Source organism: Sturnira hondurensis, unplaced genomic scaffold (assembly GCF_014824575.4).
Source record: "Sturnira hondurensis isolate 20B ecotype Veracruz unplaced genomic scaffold, ASM1482457v3 Scaffold0006505, whole genome shotgun sequence".
Taxonomy (NCBI): domain Eukaryota; kingdom Metazoa; phylum Chordata; class Mammalia; order Chiroptera; family Phyllostomidae; genus Sturnira; species Sturnira hondurensis.
In genome coordinates this window covers 928,132-946,935 of record NW_028079136.1, presented here as the reverse complement: position 1 = coordinate 946,935, position 18,804 = coordinate 928,132, and the positions used below count along the sequence as shown (strand labels likewise).

The window sequence follows — 18,804 nt, the reverse complement described above, 5'->3', positions numbered from 1 at the left end:
TGAAACCCACGTCATTGCCTCGTGTCCTGAGCCGCGTGAGGGGTGTGTGCCCGTGGCTACTGGCACCAATGGCCACTTGCTTCAGTGGGACTTCCACTGCAACTGCCAATCATGAGGACCTTCAACCCACCCCGCCCTCACCATCCCTAGGGATCCAAGAAATACCAGCAGTGAAGGAACCGTGGAGGCCACTGAAGGAGATGGCCTTAAGATTCCCTGAGTTTGGGCCTGACCACCACCTTTCTGGAGCCTCCACACCTGGCTGTGAAGATGCCAGAGGCCATCAAAGCATGGCCATCCGTTCTCATGGCCCCACTCACTCCAAACGGCACGAGGACAAAGGAAATAGAAACGGGGGGTTACTGGTAACGGGGTTTCCCTAAGAAGCTTCGATGATCTAGAAAACAAACCAAATTTGATTCTAATTGCTGCTCAGATACAAGTGAAAGTACTTGTGATGTGATGTTACTCTTGTGTAAAGCATTTATAACTTCGTTAGTATGAGTCTGAAACTCTCTAGCTTAACTTCTCCCCCCCCCCACAAAAACAACTGCTTTTATAAAGCCTTTTCCAGGAACACGGTTCCCTAGGATGCAACTGGGGCCCTAGAGAAAAGGAGGCAGTACCTTAAAGGAATACTTTCGACTTATGCGGTCCTCAGGGCCCACAGGCGATATCACGTAGCTGGGCAGAGGGATGCTCCCAAGAACCACTTCTTCTCGGCTGTCTTTGAATGGAAAAACACATCAGAATGACCCTCTGTGGCACCTTCCTTGGGCCGGCCCATCCCACTGCCCTAGTTCAGGGCTCCTTATCTCTCCCCGGGATGACTGCATTCAGTGACGGTCCACTCAGGTGCTCCCCGGGGACCTTTGTGCTAATGCGGGAACTACACGGGTGCATCAGACAGGGCCCTCTCCCCAAGGGCTGAAACAGACGTGTAAACTCACTCAACTCAACCTGCTGACTCCTGAAATGCAGCAAACCAGATCCTGTTTAGCTCAGTAAATGGCACTTTCAGCACCGGGACTCGTAGAAATGTCGCCTACCCCCCACACACGTGAACATGAACCCTTTGGCAGGTCCATAGGTTGTTAATTAGCTCGATCACTGAATCTGAGGAGACCACCCTTTGCATCACCTCACCCCCACCCCTCAGGGCACAAAGAGCCCTTGTGACTCGAGCCCCCGCTCACCTTTATAGTAAAACAAGCAATAGTCGGCAAGCACAAACCACCTCCTTTTCCACAGCCTCATCCCAGAGCTGTCCTGCAAAGCAAAGCACTGGGTGCCATGACTGCGCACACTGCTCCCCGCCCCCGTCGTGACCTGCCCGTATTCACTCCCTCTTTCTGTAGATTGACGAATTTGTATTGCACAGACATTCTCTCCCTAGGAAATTAAAATTTAGATTCAATGATAGTTGATCCCCAGGAAGTCCCCCCACCCCACCCACCCCCGGAAATAGATTAATGTATTATAAGCACCCTTCTTTTAAAAAAGAACATCCTGATTCGGAAACACAGTTCTTCCTTTTACTATGAAATCAGCTCTTGAGAATGTTTTGTTTAATCAAACACTGCGTTGTAAAATGCCTTCACTTATCTGCTGCTTAGAAAACTGATTTTCATATTATGAAACAAAGAGTTTAAGTTAGCTAATTAATCAATGAGGCAACATTCTCGTGTGATTAAGTTCAGCTCTCTGCCAGGAGACTGATTTTGTTTTTACCATAAGAGACTGTGTTTTCCTTTCAGTCAATGTAAAATGACTTGGAATTCCTTGCTATCAAATTGTGTTGTAATAATAATCTGTCTTTACTCTTCTAAAATGTAAATCATTATATTTATTAAAAACATTTTAGGTGAATGTGAAAAATTGTTAAAGGATATGATCACGATAGAAAGAAGCAGTAATATTTAAAGGTCATTTTCTCCCAAACCTAGGAAAATCTCAGAGCATTTTCACCTGTTAAAATTGTTTTCCTTTTTTAAGTTTTTGACTGGCTTATAATTACAAGAAAAAATTCAAACAGTTTCTAAACCTAACAACCTCATGAAGTTTGTTCATGCTCCACTTACTAAAGTGCTAAAAACTAATGTAGTTTGCTGAGTTCAGACATTTCTTAGTTTTTCCTTCTGCGCTGATCAGATTCCCTCTCAGCATAGGATACTAGCGCTGTTGGGAAAACTCCTCTCCATCCTTCCGTACCTGCTTCAAAAGTCACTTCCTCTGGGAAGCCTTTCAGGACTCCCCCAAGCCCAGCTACATTCTCTGTCTGCCGTGTGTCCACAGCATGCCACACGGGGGCTGGGCTAGGGGGTGGGGTTGTCTACAATTCCTTCCTTTCCCTTCACCTTGCAAAGGACCATCCTTTGGTTTAATGGGCACAGAGACACGACTGTAAAAGGCCGAGGGTTAGAGTACTCAGGTGAGAAGAGAGAAGGGCAGAGTGGGAACAGAGCTGTGAGGGAAGGGGCATCACGAGGACAGGGTGGTGACAGGGGAGAGTTTGGCAGGGGCGCTGGAGGGCTCTGGGAGTTGCCCCTGTGGGGAACAGAACGGGGTGGGGGAGACTTCAAAGGGGCTTTCAGGGATTTCTTCTGTGTGGGGTGCAGTGTAATGCCCTCCTCTGTCTTCCCATAAACCCTTTGGTAAAAATTTACATCATTGCTTTTGGAATTTGATTTCTGGGTTTTTTTGGATACAATATGTGAGATACTGTGCTGGGTGAGGATATGACTTGTGAGACATATGTCTCCCTGTCCCTTCTGCAGACCACCAGCGCCACGAGGACAGGAACTGTGTGTTATTCCTCTCCTTATACTTGCCATGAGAGCACTTACAACGTGGCAGGCAAATGAACCGGCAGACACCAAGGGTAGGATGCTCACAGCCTACCCATGGCCAGAGGGCCAGAGGAAGACAGTGGCTGGTGAGGACAGAGAGGAAGGCCGGCCTCGGGGGAGCCAGAGCTGACAGGGCTTTCGGACTGGACCGCCGCAGGAGAAGGAGGAGCTGGGGATGGCGTGGAGGTTTCTAACCTGAGTGCCTGGGAGAAGGGTGGTATCATCGCCAAGATCCAGAAAAGCAGATTGGGGGGAAGAGGTAAAGGGTGAAGAGACAATGGTCTGAGTTTGGCTGCTTTGGACCCTGAGGTGCTTGGGAGGTAAATATGTATGCTAGGCTGGGGAAGAGAAAAAATGGGATTTTTCTGGCCAAAATGGAACAAAGATTCTAAACTTCAGGAAGAGAAGTGTGGGCAGTAAGGCTGGACTCTCATTAGCTGCTCCCATCCCCCCACCCCCACCCAACCACGAGCACCTGGGTCCCAGAGCTGCAAATAGCACCAGGGACCAAAGTGGTCACGTGGGTTTGAGGAGGGAAGCTGTAGCCACTGAGTGGACAGTCAACTCATAAACATGGACAGCACATCGCTCTGCATGGTAGGCAAAATCTACCTGCTTCAGGCAAACTCAGCAATAGAACACTTATTATGAGCTTCTCCCCAGCTCCCAGGGCAGGCCAGGGTGAGGAGAGACACCAGCAAGAGCAGCCTCCTCCTGCCCACCCTCCCTCCTCAGCCCCCTCACCTGCTTGTGCAGCCAGCCCCTCACCACCACAGGAACATTGAGGTTCCTCCGAATGGCCTGGTCCCGCTTTCCGAAGCTGTGCACTTTATTGCTGGATTTGATGATCTAGGGAAGAGCAGACACGAACGCTAGCAGCAGAGAGGATTTAGGGAGGCACAAAAAAGCACTTGTGTGATGGGTGGGCTGTCGGCTCCCTCTGCCTTCTTGTTCTAGCTGGCACTGCCCTTTGATCAAAAGAACAGCCAGGGCACCTGAGACAGGCAAGCACATGGTCACGGCATTCTAATTAAAGGGGGAGTCAAGACCTGGCAAGCTTCTCATCTGGGCCACAGAAGAGAACAATTTAAAGGGGTATTTCTATCAATTTTCACCAGCAAGCCGCTGGTCCCCATATGTCCTAAGCCAGGCTTTCTGGAACAAAGCCATGTTGTAGCCACAGACCTTGCTAATTACCAGATATTTACCCCTCCTGGCTGCGCTGGGTCCTCGGCACTCTCCCCACTGCCGTGCTGGTCCTTTCCCTGCTCCCCAGGCCGTGCTCCCCCATCTTGGCCACAGAAACCTCTGGGCCCCTTTCAAAGCACCTTTCCTCGGGCCCACCTGTCACAAGTTCCTCCAGGCTGCCTCTCACACACCCCGCCGTTCTGAGACACGCTGGAAAAAGAAGACTGTATCCAAGGACCTAGATGTCAGTCCTGGGTCTGTCAGCAGTCACCTGTTTTCTCGGACAGGTGACACACCCCCAACTGGCCTCAGTTTCCTGATTGGTCAGTGTGGGGGAAATACTTCTGATACGTCTCCTTCATAAAACTAGGGTGAAAGTCCAATGGGCTTCTGATGACAAAAGGCTTTGGGAAACACAAGAGAGGGGACAGAAGGAAAGAGCGGCCAGGAGCTCACCCTGGGGCCAGGCCTGGCCTCCACGGTGGATGGGGTCCCAGTTGTGGACGTTTCGCTGACCATGCTGGACGGTCTTTGGTTTCTCTCTTGCTTCAACATATGTGGATTTGGCCTGTGGGGAGACAGGAGAAGCGAGTGACTAGGTGCCAGACTGCAGTAGGAAGCGGAATTTGAGGTTTACCCCTAGTTAGAAACGGTTGATGGGCCTTGGACAACCTAGGACCAACCTTTTGGAGACCACCTGGCTCCAGGTATCAGCCTGAGGGCCATGACACCCAGCCAACCCATATGCTTTAGGGAATCAAGGGGATGACAGGTGGGCACATCTCTGGAGCCTGACACCACACAGCAGGGTCAGGCAAGGAGCCTGCCTGCTGTCCTAAGGTCCTCACATTTACTCTCTTCCTTGCATGTCTGTGGCTGTTGCCCCATCAGATGGGCACACACAGTCACACACCACTCCTCACAGCAAGAGCAACCTGTGCCCCTCACACACACACACACCCCTCCATTTTCCTGGCTCCCAAAAGAAGCTGTTTATAATTAGTAACAAGAAATCACTTGTGCACACATCCACACCCCCAGATACACATAGAGAATCACTTACATAAACACCAGTAGGGCTTGACTCCCAAAATAAACTACTCAACAAAGACTCCTATTCTGGGAACACTCCATTTGCCCCCAAATAGAGCCACCAGAGTTATTAACCCCTTGTGCCATGCTGGGAGAACGGGAACAAATAAAGCACGCCTGGGTCCCCCATGAGGATCCCCGGGGTGCATCCCCATCACAGCAACCAGCGACAGGGTGCTGCCCACCCTAGAAGCTCCACTTGCCCTGGGAGGGCCAGCCCTGTGGGAACGTCTCAGTCCGACACACAGAGACACCACAAAGAACCCTTCTCACCTGCCTCCACAGAGCCCCAGATTTGCCATAGTGTCCCAAAGCACCGTGGTGGCAAATGCCCCCGCACAGATTCAGTACTGTCTTTGGGCGGCTCTGGCCTATTCCCGGACGCTGCTAACTAACTCCAGGAGCAGGGAGCCAGCTGGGTTTTGTCCACTGTTCTGAAGGCCACAGGGTCCAGGCCGCTGTGTAAACTGAGGCTCTCTCCCTGAGGAGTGGAGAAAATCTGACCTGGAGACCTGGGCCTGGACACTGCAGGGACTCTGGAGACAGAGGGTCCAGGCAGGACACAGCGGAGGATGAAGCGCTCTCTCTCTGATGGTCTTTCTGCAGCCTCACTTTTAGAGAGGTGCTTCGAGGGAAAATCTTAATTCCTGCCCTGGAAATAAAGCATGCTGCTTCCTTGAAAAAAACACTGCTGCTCAAAGTATCCTTCCCACACCCCAGGCCAGAGCCCTGATACCCTGCACCATTAAGCAGTACTTCACAGAAGGACCACGGCAGTGGGCATCAGCTTTCCAAGGCGCTGGGTCCTGCTGGAGGCTTGGCAGCTGGAGATGCAAGTCCCTTCAGGCAGGAGGATCACCGACTGGCTCCTTATCAGCTCAGGCTTTCGGTCTACATTCCCCGCCCCCAGCCTCCATCCCAGCCAGACTTTTGTTACTGCTCCCCACTCAGAGAACGTCACCACGCTCAGCTCCTGGCCGGCAGAAGTTGAGTGCAGCTGAGGGTGTCATCTCAAGCTGAGGGTGGGAGGGGGTTCTGAGAGGCTGCCTTGTCCAGGCCCTGCCTCCAGGAAGAACTATGTTCCAGAGGCCTTCCTGGAACCCGGTCTTGCCTGACTTTTCAGATTTCCAAGGCATGAGACGAAGNTCAGCTTTCCAAGGCGCTGGGTCCTGCTGGAGGCTTGGCAGCTGGAGGTGCAAGTCCCTTCAGGCAGGAGGATCACCGACTGGCTCCTTATCAGCTCAGGCTTTCAGTCTAGATTCCCCGCCCCCAGCCTCCATCCCAGCCAGACTTTTGTTACTGCTCCCCACTCAGAGAACGTCACCACGCTCAGCTCCTGGCAGGCAGAAGTTGAGTGCAGCTGAGGGTGTCATCTCAAGCTGAGGGTGGGAGGGGGTTCTGAGAGGCTGCCTTGTCCAGGCCCTGCCTCCAGGAAGAACTATGTCCCAGAGGCCTTCCTGGAACCCGGTCTTGCCTGACTTTTCAGATTTCCAAGGCATGAGACGAAGAAGATGAACTCTGTCACCTCAGTTACAGCAGCTGTGTCTCTAAGCTAAAATTCAGCACTCAAAGTTCGACAATAAAAAGGTGGGTTTGAGATTGTACCAAGCGTCATTTGCTACTATTTAAGACTTACATAGGCCTATATAGAATATTTGAGAAATATAAGAAAAAAGCTGAAAGAAAAAAATCACCATATCTGCAATGCTCAAAGGGAAATCATTTTTAACAGTTTTGGTGTATTTACTGTCATTCTTTTTTACATGCTGGGGTCTTTTTTGGGGGGGTGCTTTTTTTATATAATTTTGATCATACTGTGTTTATGATTTTGCATCTTGATTTTTAAAACATTTACTATAAATATTTTCTCTACTCTTTTAAACTCATCTACATCCTTTCAAATGACTGCGCCAGGCTCCCTCAACTAAACGAGCCATCCCCAATCTGTGGGACAAAGCAAAGAGGATCAGGACCTGTGACCGGCCCAGGCGATCCAGGACAGACGGCCACCTTTGGCATTTTGGCACCTTGCAATCTTGACCTCCAGTTTTAATCCTCCCCCTGCATTGTAACCCCTCTCTCCTCCCCAGCTTCTAGCTTCTGAATTGCTGGCTGGGCATGGAGCTCCCAGGCCAACAGTACAAGAGAAAAGATGCCTGCCCTGCAGTGTTGGGTGAGTGAGGAAACAAGGCACAGCTGCCACCTCGGGATCCAGCTGTGAACATATTTCAGTGGGAGGAGGACAGGGGGGTGGTCCCAACACTGAAGGTCAGTGAGGGACAGTGCGTGGCAGGCAAGGGGAGGCGGCACATGGAGGCAACACCATTCTTCATGACCAGAGGCCTCTGCTAACCAACACCCAGAGAAAGCCGGTTTGGTAGGAAATATGACTGATGTCCAAACTAAATCTGTCCGCAGGGAGGGGACCGTGCTGTCTCTACAAACCAGGAGCGTATCCTCATCAGGGCTTCCAATGGCAGGGACAGCTCCCAGATGAAGCCACAGACTCAGCCATTACCTGGCAGTCCCTCACCTGGCTGTCTAATAGAACAGGGCGCACACGGCGGCCCACTCAGCCAGGTAACAAGTTCTGTCTTCAGAGGATGTTCCTCTGAGTCTCCTCAACATGGGTAATGACCTCATAGGTCCTCTGTGGGCGAGTATGGCTTCTGGAAATAACTAGAAGTTACCCAGAATTACAAGTCTCACACACACACACCCAGGGGTGGTCATGCTTGGGACACCATTAAGTATCCAAAAGTGAGAATGTAAAAAGAAGTCTCAAAAGCCATTTTCTCACTTGGCTGAAAAGCTGGCTTAGATGGACACTTCTGGAGGTTGTTTGCCAGGTTTCTGAACATGCTCTGGGCAGCAGACGCTCCATGTCATCAAATAAAACCTATTAAACTAAAATCTTGTGTGCCAGGTTTTGGTGAGATCTGGATTCCCAAAGTACAGTGGGATGATTTGAACAAAGACTTTTCTTTCCTTGATTTGGGCTGGAGAATGCTGCTGATTTTCCCAGCAGGGTGTGGGCTGCAGCCTGAAACCGTGAGCTGGAGTTTTAGCTCAATTGCCTCCCATCGGACAGGAACAAATGAAGTTAGGACCAGACAAAAATCAGCCTGGAGAAGCTCCACAGGAAATGACTTCACGCTGCTCTGGACTTCCTCGGGGTTGTGTCAGGTGAGCCCGGGCAGGAAGTCACTTTCTCTGTCCCTCACGTGCTCCATGTATAAAAGGAGCTGCTTCTGCTTCCTACGCATCTGGGAGCAAATGCACAGAACATGGACAGAGGAGGAAAGGGAGGTTAGAATTCAGAAGCCATTTTTTTCCTGTTGGGTCTGATTGGCAGGTGAGTTTGTTTAATGGGTCCTCAGCGGCCTCTCAGCCAACATTGAGAACAGGAGCAGACTGAAGTGGAGCCCCAGCAAGACCTTTCCCTGCCCTACTGCTATCACCATAGGTAGGTCACCAAGTCAAGTGTCATCAACCCTCAGGGTCAGGTACACAAGATCGAGCAAACAGAGGGACTAGGCTGTACTTGTCCAGCACCTACTATATGCCAGGCACCTTGCCTGCATTATCTCAACCTTGCAAAGCCAGTTTTTTTTTCCTATCTCCATCTTAAAGACGAGGAAACTGAGGCTCAGAGAGATTAACGACCTGCCTGAAACAGAAGCTGGACTCCCAAAACCTGAGCTCTGCCACAGAGACACCATCCCATGGCAAGTCCCCATGTCTGACAGAGGCAGGCCTTGGCCCTTCTCAGCCCCATGACTAACCCCCAAATCCAGAGGGCCCTGGCACGCTAAAAAGACTGTGAGTCCATAATAACTGGGTCTCCACAAAGGTCTGCAACCTACTGCCCCCTCCACAACTCACACCGCTTCTCCGGGTCTCCGTTCCCATCACCTCGAAATGGGCTGAAAACTCCTCCCGCTCAAGGCGGCTGTGTGCGCTGGAACGACGCTCAGGAAACCATGCAGCCCTGAACTAAAGGAGAAGCAGTCTGCGACTGTCACCCGTGCAGACCCCGGACTCTGCACCAAAGATGCACCTTATTTTCATTTCCAAGGCATTTCTCTTCGGAAAAGCTCAAGATGCCAAACAATTAACTTCTAAAACCTCCACCACTTCCTATAAACACCACTATAAACACTTCATCTGGGGATTCCTTGACGTGTTTGACCCCGTGGCTGGAGGACTGGGGTCCCATCCTCTCCCCAGGGGAACAGACTGTCACGAGTCTTCGAGGCTTCGGGAGGAGGTTAGAGAGCTATGGGGAATTGGGAATCTCTCATTGAGAAGACAGGAGGTGACACCTATATCCCATTCATTCCTGGAAAAATAGGCTCCCGAATTCATGCTCTGTCCTCAACGATCCTACACAGAGAACTCAGCTAAAATTATTGCTGTGAAAGGAGGAACATTCACAAACAACCAGCAAATTTTTTAAGGCACAACACCTACCACCTACGGGGTGTAGAAAACCAATGCACAAGGGAAAAAGCAAGAATAAAAGAAAGCTCTTGTCCCAAACAGGCAGACACCTCCACACTCCCGCTTCCCAGAGAAAGAGACACACACAGACAGACCGCCAACGCTCCCTGTGCACTCCCCACACCCTGGGGGCGGCTGTCTGACACAGGAGTTCATTCAGCAACTATGGCCTCATTACTCAGCTGTGGCTTTCTGCGTTCTGCCCCCTTCCCCCACAATCCTCTCTGGAACACAGCTCCATTTCCTCACCCCACCCCATCCCACCCCACCGGGGAGCTGAAAACCAGCCCAAACAGTACCCCTCACCTGGCATGAAAATAATCCAGTGAGCCCCACAGGCTCACCTCCCGCACCCCCAAACCCAAGTACTGCTCTGAACTTGGCCCGAGTCCCTCTCTGCCAAGTGACCCTGGGTCAGTCTCTTCCACTGTCCAGGCTGCATGTGTCTATCTGCACTGGGGGAGAACCAGACCTTGACCCCGACTGTTCCTCTCACCTCTGCTTTGCCATTTTAGATGTTGGGACTGATGCTACAGTCCCAACCAGAGCCTTGGGGAGCCCTCTTGTAGCCTATCTGCTCCTCCTGGCTCATCGGGCAGCCACTTCTCTCAGTAGAAAATAGCCTTTTCTAATGGTGATCTGGGCACATCCCAGACCAGGGGGAGGTAACAGGAGAGGGCAAGGGAAGTCACTGGACAAAACAAAATGACTGTTTGCAAGCGGCAGCATCCCTTCCACACACAGCGAAGCCACCGCTGCAGCATCTCACCCAGTGCAGACAGAGCCGGAATCTCAACAACAGCATCCTCTGGGCCAATGCCCTTCACAACATCCCCATCAGAGGCCGAGCCAGCGCTCAGGCGTCTGAATGAACTAAGGACACTGTCACCACCTCTCCCCCTACCTGTGACTGTCACAAGTGCCGTCTCTTAGACCATGAAGGAAAACTGAACGGTCCAAGTTTCTGTATCTGCTTGCCAGTTGTTTCCATTTTTCCTCAATTTTCCGTTGCCATGGCAACCAAATGCAACAGGCAAAGCTAGCCCAAGACTGCCAATGTGGAGGGACAAGGTGCTAGCTATACAGCCGCAGAGAGCAACGGTCAGCCTCACAGCCCAGGGCTCAGCGGGATGAGCAACAGGGCAGATTCCTTCTCTGAGCTCAGAGTTGTAGTGCACCCCACCCCCATCCTTTACCCTTAATGTCTCACTATCAGCGGCTCCCAGTTTGTAACGGCAGGAGGGAAGGCAGACAGCCATCTCCCACAGCAGGAGACACCCCACCCCCAGGCCCAGTAATTCGCACCCACCCTGGACAGCCTGCCCTAAAGCCTGCAAAATGAATACCCAAAAGGTCAAAGGTAAGGGAGGTAATTCTCACCTTCAGCAAGATAATATCTTTTTACCAGTTATCCTCCAAACACCACTCATAACATTTCTGGCAATTCCAACTTGTAGTTTTTTTCCAATCAGTGCGATGAAAAAACAGAGGGCTGCTCAAGATTCCAAGGGAAGGAGCAAGCGAGAGTCACCAGGATGCGAGGAAAGGCAGCCCGGCCAGGGTCCTCTCCCCGTTAGGAGACTCCAAGGCGATCTCGGGTGCCTTGCAGCTGGCTGATGAGCACAAGAGCAGGCTTCTGAACTTCCAGAGCGCATACTCTCTCAACTAGGCCCCACCTCAACATCAAACGCTTGACAGAGCCTGGGGATCAGTGTACGCAGCCTGCTGTCAGTCAAGACTTCAGAGTGCTTTCCCGAGAGCTGCAGAGGCGTCTGTCAGCAGCTTCCCAGGCAGACCAGCACCAAGGAGAAATGCTCTTATGCACAGCACCCGCCGCCGAAACTACAGCCTGGAAGTTCCTTGGGCCAAGGCTTACCCCTTCAGGAGGGCCCCTGTGTGCGGCCCTGCAAGCCACAAGGGGCAACCACAAGCTCTCAATTTAAGAAAATCATTGACAATCGGGAAAGAGGCTGACAAAGAAGTGCCCCAATGATCCAATCACTGGAAATGAGGCCCCGCAAAAAGGCTTGCAAACCTTTTCTGAAGAAAAGCCTACCACGGAGGCTTCGTGTCTTCCAAGCAAGCATACAGTTATTAGATCAAATTTCATGACAGCAAATACAATTACAATTAAAATCTCTAAGCAGCGGTAGACTACTTAGTCAGCACATTACAGCTGAGTACACCCAGGGAAGGGGACTGTCGCCTGAAAGCCACTGAAGTGACAGGCAGTATGTGTAGTGGTCAGAGGCACAGCATCTAGGGCCAGACTACCCAGATTCAAATCCTGTCACTGATACAGGGTGCAGCCAAGAGGGGGGCCCAAAAAGGGATTTGGAATGATGTCCAGAACTCAAAGTGTATAGGAATTATTGGAGAGACATATAAGATGTCCTCACCCCTTCCCCCTCAGGTGTGAGTTGGGGGAAGGGACACATGGAGCAGGAACATGCAGGTCTGCTTTGTACAGCCGCACCCTTGCGGCTAATCCATGGCATGGTCATTTAACATGTCTATAGCCTTTGGCGAGTCACTTGGATATGTTAAATGGCTGTGGCCAGGCTTGGAGCCAGGGGGATGAAGTCACTTCCCCCCACGATGTAACTGGGGGGCAGGTCCCCTGAGTTACAGCACCTGTGTGGGAGCTTGGGGGGGATTGGCTCCAGGACATGGGGCCACACCTGCCCAGACTCACGATGGCAGCCCAGTAAACTTGCAATAATACAGAAATAATGGCAGGTGTAGCTGATTGTGGGAGGAGTTGAAAATAGGGCTTCAGAGGAAGATTGGCGCAGGGATTTAAATCCAGACATGGCAGCCATTGAGGGAAGAACCACGCACTTTTGGCCAGAATGGGGACCCCGCAGCCACGTGAAGGGGAGAACCATGCACTTTTGGCAGAGTGCAGACCCCTGCAGCTTTGGTAGAAGAGGCCCATGTGGCTTTGGGGTGCTCCCTTTGGCCACGTGGCCTGGGAAGCAGGAGAGACTTTGCCTGGAAAAATGGGTTCAAAGAACTCCTGCCAGTGGACTGTGAGAAGGTGCCACATGACTTTGGATTAATTTGAGATTCTGCCTGGACAGACACACAGCTGATGGTACCAGAGGCCTAGAAAAAACGGACATTTGCTTCTTTCCTGAGTTACAGTACCCCAAATTAGGGCAGGGGGAGAAGGGAGCCCTGTGTGCATAGGTGGATATCCTAAAGGACTTTGGTATTTTAATGAAGACGTTAGGTCACAACAATAAGTCTGTGTAGCATTAAATAAACATTTTGTTTCCTTTTCACAAATCTCTGGCATTGAGAGATGTCTTTCCAATTGGCGACAGCCAATTGGGCCCAGTAGGGGGTCTGGACGGTATTAGTATATCACCCTCTGGAGTCCGCCCCAGTATATCTGTTCTGTAATAGTTTTGGGCGTCCCTGGGTGGGCCAAATATTGCCCCTCCTTGGACCTCTGTTCTGTAACATCACTAGCTGTGTGACTTTTGAAGACTCTTAACCTCTCTGTGCCTCAGTATTCAAGATTATAATGGTGTCTTCCTCATAGGACTGTTTTGGTCCTATGAGAAAGTACTTAGAAAATATACACAAAGTACTTAGTAAAATACCTGGTAATAAACATAATATACATAAAGTACTTAGAAAAATACCTGGTAATAAATGGTAAGGGCTATCTGTGTCAGCTATAAAAATGATAACAATGTTGTTACTAATGGAAAAGTCAACTCTTACTCTAAAAAATAGATTACTTCATTTAATGTTAAAGATGCAATTCTAGATCCTAAAACAAAGGATGCTGGAAAATGTCTTCCCTAGAAAATTGTGGACTGAGCTGAAATTTGCCTGCCTATAAGTTTTACTCATTGATCTGATGCCTGCCTTTGGCGGCCACACAAAAAATGTACCCCCCATCCTCCTTGCATCTTCTCGCCTGTAGACTCCATACGCTAGGCCAGGTTTCCAGACCCCTCACCATAATGGTCCCCCTGCTCCGGGGAGTCTCAACTGTTCAACATCCCTCTTGAAATTAACTTCCCAGAACATAGTGTTTGTGGCTTGGTGCATCCTTGGTGCTCTGTAAGTATGAAATGAACGAACGAAGTAGTCCCCAAACACCATGGCACACCAGAACTGTTCTCCCCTTTCTCTACACCCATGTACTGTACTTTCCCTAATGCTGCCTGAGCTCCTCCAGCAGACTTCGACGTGCCTGTTGGATTGGATTGGCAAGGGTGTCCCCCCGGGGAACAAGGCTGCAGGACCCATTCACTGACACCCACCTGCCTTGGGAGGGTCTAACAATGAACTAGGCAGCATAACAAAAACACTAGTCATGCAGCAAAAGTAGCTTGTCAAGGACAGACTTGGCTTACTTCCCTTTAATAAATCTGGACTGAGGATTAAGTGTAGTTATTAGTGCTGACCAGTAAGTATTTAACTGTCTTCCCAGGTGCATGGTAGAAATGCATTTCCTTGCCCCTTTGAAGCTAGGAGTGGTCATGTGACTTGCTTTAGCCAATGAAACGTGAGCAAAAGGGTCAGAGCAGAATCCACAAAGCTCCCTCTGGCATTCAAAGCAGCACTGAGGTGGCACCTCCCTCAGTAAAGATGGCAGAGTGGAACCTGCGATGAACATGGAGTGAAGGTGAGAAATAAATCCTAATTGTTTTAAGTCACTGAGAGTTTGGTTGATGCTGTACCCACGGCAGACCCTAGCCTATGCTGAGGGTCTGTATCACATACACAGTAACTAGAATACTTAGAGCTTATGTCCTCTGGCTCCGCCAAATCATAGCTTTCACATTATTCTCTTCTCCGTGCTTCTACCATGTAAGATGGGAAAGCATCTGTTGGTGGACATGCCCTTTACACCAGGCAGCTCAGGTGAGCCCCACCAGCCAACAGTAGCGGAGATGCGGTATCTGTTCACATCAGCAATACTCCAAGGAAGTCACCATGGAGACCATTTTTTCCCTTCCCACAAGAGAAGGGAGCAAAGATTATTTGATTCAAAAATCATCTATGATTATTACTGCAGCCTGAGAATGACTGGTATCTGGAGGAGACTTAAGGATGAATGAAAGAATCTGGGAATAATTTAGGAGAGATGGAAAGAGTAAGGTATGGTTCTCAAACTTTTACCTGAATCAGAATCATCTGAAGGCTTGTTAAAACACAGGTTACAGGGTCCTACCTCCAGAGCTTCTGACTCAGGAAGGCTGGGGTGGGCTCGAGAACTTGTGTGTGTGTGACAAGTTCTCAGGTGCTGCTGGTCCAGAGAATGTACTTTGAAAACCGCTGCTCTAGGAGGACCCACTCCAAGACGCCAAGGTGAAGGCTCTGCAAGCGGAGTCAACGTGACCTCGACAGACCCTCTTTGAAGAAGACAAAGACAAGACCCAATTTTCCTTTCTCCACCAGCACACTCTGACGGCTGGTGTGTGAAGGACAAAAATGGTCACCTCAACCTTTCTTTCTTCACCACATAAAACACTACCTACAGAATTAAGCTCTTCTTGACACAATTATAACGGTAATCTTATTAGTTGGCATATATGATGATAACCTACTCCTCAGGATTACTGTATTAAGATGTTCTGTGAGGGGAACTCATGCCTGTCTCACCACCCTCTAGAGCTCCACCAGGAGGTAAATCCGAGGGTGTTTCAGGAGGAAGCCATTTAGATAATGGGCTGCAGCCTTTTTCTCCAANCCACATAAAACACTACCTACAGAATTAAGCTCTTCTTGACACAATTATAACGGTAATCTTATTAGTTGGCATATATGATAATAACCTACTCCTCAGGATTACTGTATTAAGATGTTCTGTGAGGGGAACTCATGCCTGTCTCACCACCCTCTAGAGCTCCACCAGGAGGTAAATCCGAGAGTGTTTCAGGAGGAAGCCATTTAGATAATGGGCTGCAGCCTTTTTCTCCAACCTCATCTCCACACTCCCCTTCCAAAACCTCCACTACATGTCAGTCTTCTTGCTCTTTGACCCCACTAAGACTGGTCATACTTCCCTCAGCTGTGACTGACCCTCTGACCTGTGCACACTTATCTTGGCTTATCTTAATCCTCCCCCTTCCTCAAGTCAGGGCCAGACACTTCGAGAAAGCCTTCCCTCTCTTTCATCCCCATCACAGACTATCAATCACCATGCCTTGTCAATGTCACCTCCCAAATATCTCCAGAATCCACCTGGTACTCTTCAGTTTTCACTCTAACTCAGCCGGTTACAGATCCCCCACACTCTACCCTCTCTGTCTTCGAGGCCTTTGCCCAGGTTGTTCACCTTGACTGGACAGGTCCCCATGTAAACAACATACCTTCCCAAGATGGAGAGGCCTTCCGCGATCTCTAAGCCAGAACGCTCTTTTATCAACTCCCCTTGAACCCTTCGTTTCTTCAGTCATGGACATCGATCACATTTGTGATCTCCTGTTTAATTATCTATCTTCCCGATTCAACCGTCAGCTGTGCACAGACAGGACCACATTTGTCTTACTGCTGTAACTGCAGAGTCTGGCACATTCCCAGACACGAGGCCGGCATTTACTAAGTATTTAATGAGTAAGAGCAGGAATCACCACATCAGTTCATAGGAATCCTCCCTACCTCTCAGTGCCTATAGCCCCTTCTGCCTCTTTCAGGGCGTACCTGGCCAAATGGTTGTACCCACCACCTGAGACAAGCAAGCACTCCTTATGACAGCCAAGAAATGGGCTCTAGAGGGAAACAGTGACCCCTGGAAAGAATAGATTTTCTCTGGAAATGGAATAAAATTGAGATTAGCTACAGAGATATTTAGGTGGGACAAAAGAGGCTACCTTCTCAGAAGTGGTAAGGAGACAAAGTCTTTTGTGAACAATGAGGAAAGGGAGGTGTGTGTGACATAGGTATTTAGTGATAAAAAGGCTGCATTTTCTAGGTAACTTCTGTCCTGGCTGGTGTGGCTCAGTGGATTGAGCGCCAGCTTACAAACCAAAGGGTTGCAGATTCAATTCCCAGTCAGGGTACATGTCTGGGTTCCGGGCCAGGTCTCCAGTAGGGGGCGCATGAGAGGCAACCACACACTGATGTTTCTCTCCCTCCCTTTCTTCCTCCTTTCCCCTCTCTACAAAGAAATATACAAAATCTTTATGAAAACAAAGCTGGTAACTTCCCACTGTGAGCATTCTGATGGATTCCCTACCCAGAACTTTAATAATCACAGGCACCCAGGGCTTCAGGATGCCTAAGAACAGAGGCTCAACTTAATGACCTCTACAGGAGCTCACTCCAAGCTGGAATTTGGAGAACCCACATTCGGGTGTTTTTACACAGCAATTCCTTCTCGACGTAGGAGACAAGATAGTCTTTACCTTCACCCACTCTCTCTCTGATAAAATATTAATGCTTTCAAAGTCAGACCCCCCAACCCCACAGTCTGACCATCGTGTTCCATAGGCCACCAGCATCAAAATAACTCAGCAAGCAGCATCTGACTAGGGCAAAGGTTAGACCTGAGTGAAGAGGTCAAGCTAGGGTGGCATCCTGGCTCTTCTATTTCTAGCCATGCAACAACTCTGGGCAAGTGACTCTTTCTTCGAGTCTCAGTGTCTTCACCTCTCCAACGATGATGACAACCTCCCCCTCCGGATCACTGTATTAAATGAGATACGCATGTAAAATCCCCAGGACAGAGTAAACACGCAAGGAATGTAAGTATTATTGTAATTACAGATCTCTAATTTTAAAAGCTCTATAAAATAATGACTCTAAGCTGAAAATACTAGAGATGAAATGATATGTTTGGCATTTGCTTCCAAAGAATCTAGGGAGGGAGGGGGAGTATATAGATGAAATAAAATCAGCCATGTTTGTTTGTCCTGCTGTTTTTAATTCCTCACCCGAGGATGTATTCATTGATTTTAGGGGGGCGGTGGGGGGGACATTGATGTGTGAGGGAAAGATCAACTGTATGCCTCCCATACACACCCAGGCCAGGGATCAAACCCACAACCTAGGTAGGTGCCCTGACCGAGAACTGAACCTGTGACCTTTCGGTGTACATCATGATGCTCCAACCAACTGAGCCACTCAGCGGGGGCTAAAATCAACCATGTTTTGGAAATTACTGAATATGGGCAATGAATATATTGGATAAATTACCGTATCTATTTTCGTGTATGTTTGAATTTTCCATAATAGGAAGTTTAAAGGTATAAGTACCAAGGGAGGCAAATGCTATAAAAATACGAATACTTATCATTCATTTTAAGACATTCAATCTAGCCCTGGCTGGTGTGGTTCCATGGATTGAGTGCTGGCTTACTAACCAAAGAGTTGCTGATTCGGTTCTGGGTCAGGGCACATGCCTGGGTTGCAGGCCAGGTCCCCAGTTGGGAGCATGTGAGAGGCAACCACATATTGATGTTTCTCTCCCTCTCTTCCTCCCTCCCTTCCCCTCTCTTTAAAAATAAATAAAAATTTTAAAAATATTTGGTCTAGGTGATTGAGCAGAAGAAAAATGATTTGGGAAAAAAAAAAGAAGCAAAGCTCACATCTCTATTCGTTCCTCAAAAGAAATTGTTTTCTTCAAACAGTACCGTCTCAGATGAGCACGAGAGAACACAGCCACTTGCACAGGTTGCTCTGCCTTTATTTTTGGGAGAACACAGGCTGCTCGGGCTGCACATGCATTTTTAAGGCAACAGCCCTGGCCCGTAGAGCCTGCCCTGAGCACCCAGAGGCCCTGCTGAGGAGCAAGAACATTTCTGTGTTAGGGAGAGCAAGCAAGGAGAGTTCGAAATGTCCAGGGCCAGTGGGTGTCACAAGTCCTTCTCTCCTCTAAGCCCTGGCTTTGGACTCGTACTTGAGCCTTCCTGTAGAGGCTCACTCAGCTCAGTAGGAGACTGTATTCAAGGTTCTTTCACACTAGATGAATGTGTTAGAGGTCACTTGCGGAAAAGGATTAGTTCAAGGGACAGAGGTAAAGGGCTCTGACAGAACCAGTCACAGCACATCTGCACATCATCTCCCATTTCCCCCTCTTCCCACTCAGAAAGGTCTAGAGATTGGAAAACAAAATTCCTGCATTTCATGTTAAGTCAACAAACTCAGAACCCCTCTAGCTGAGAGGGGGAAAATAGTCCAATGAGCTTTGTTTTGAGCAAATGCC

General features: G+C 49.4%; 1 protein-coding gene across 10 annotated transcripts in view; it reads right to left on the bottom strand.

Annotated features, from left to right (window-relative positions):
• PLEKHA7 (pleckstrin homology domain containing A7) overlaps positions 1-18,804 on the bottom strand; it is a 200,550-nt gene that overhangs the window by 62,966 nt on the left and 118,780 nt on the right. For all 10 annotated transcript variants that reach the window (XM_037049989.1, XM_037049985.1, XM_037049983.1 and 7 more), the window contains 4 exons: positions 4,494-4,605; positions 3,594-3,698; positions 1,197-1,269; positions 627-727 (listed from right to left, as the gene is read on the bottom strand). In XM_037049989.1, the coding sequence (XP_036905884.1) occupies positions 627-727; positions 1,197-1,269; positions 3,594-3,698; positions 4,494-4,605 (391 nt within the window). The remainder of the gene's footprint in view (positions 1-626; positions 728-1,196; positions 1,270-3,593; positions 3,699-4,493; positions 4,606-18,804) is intronic.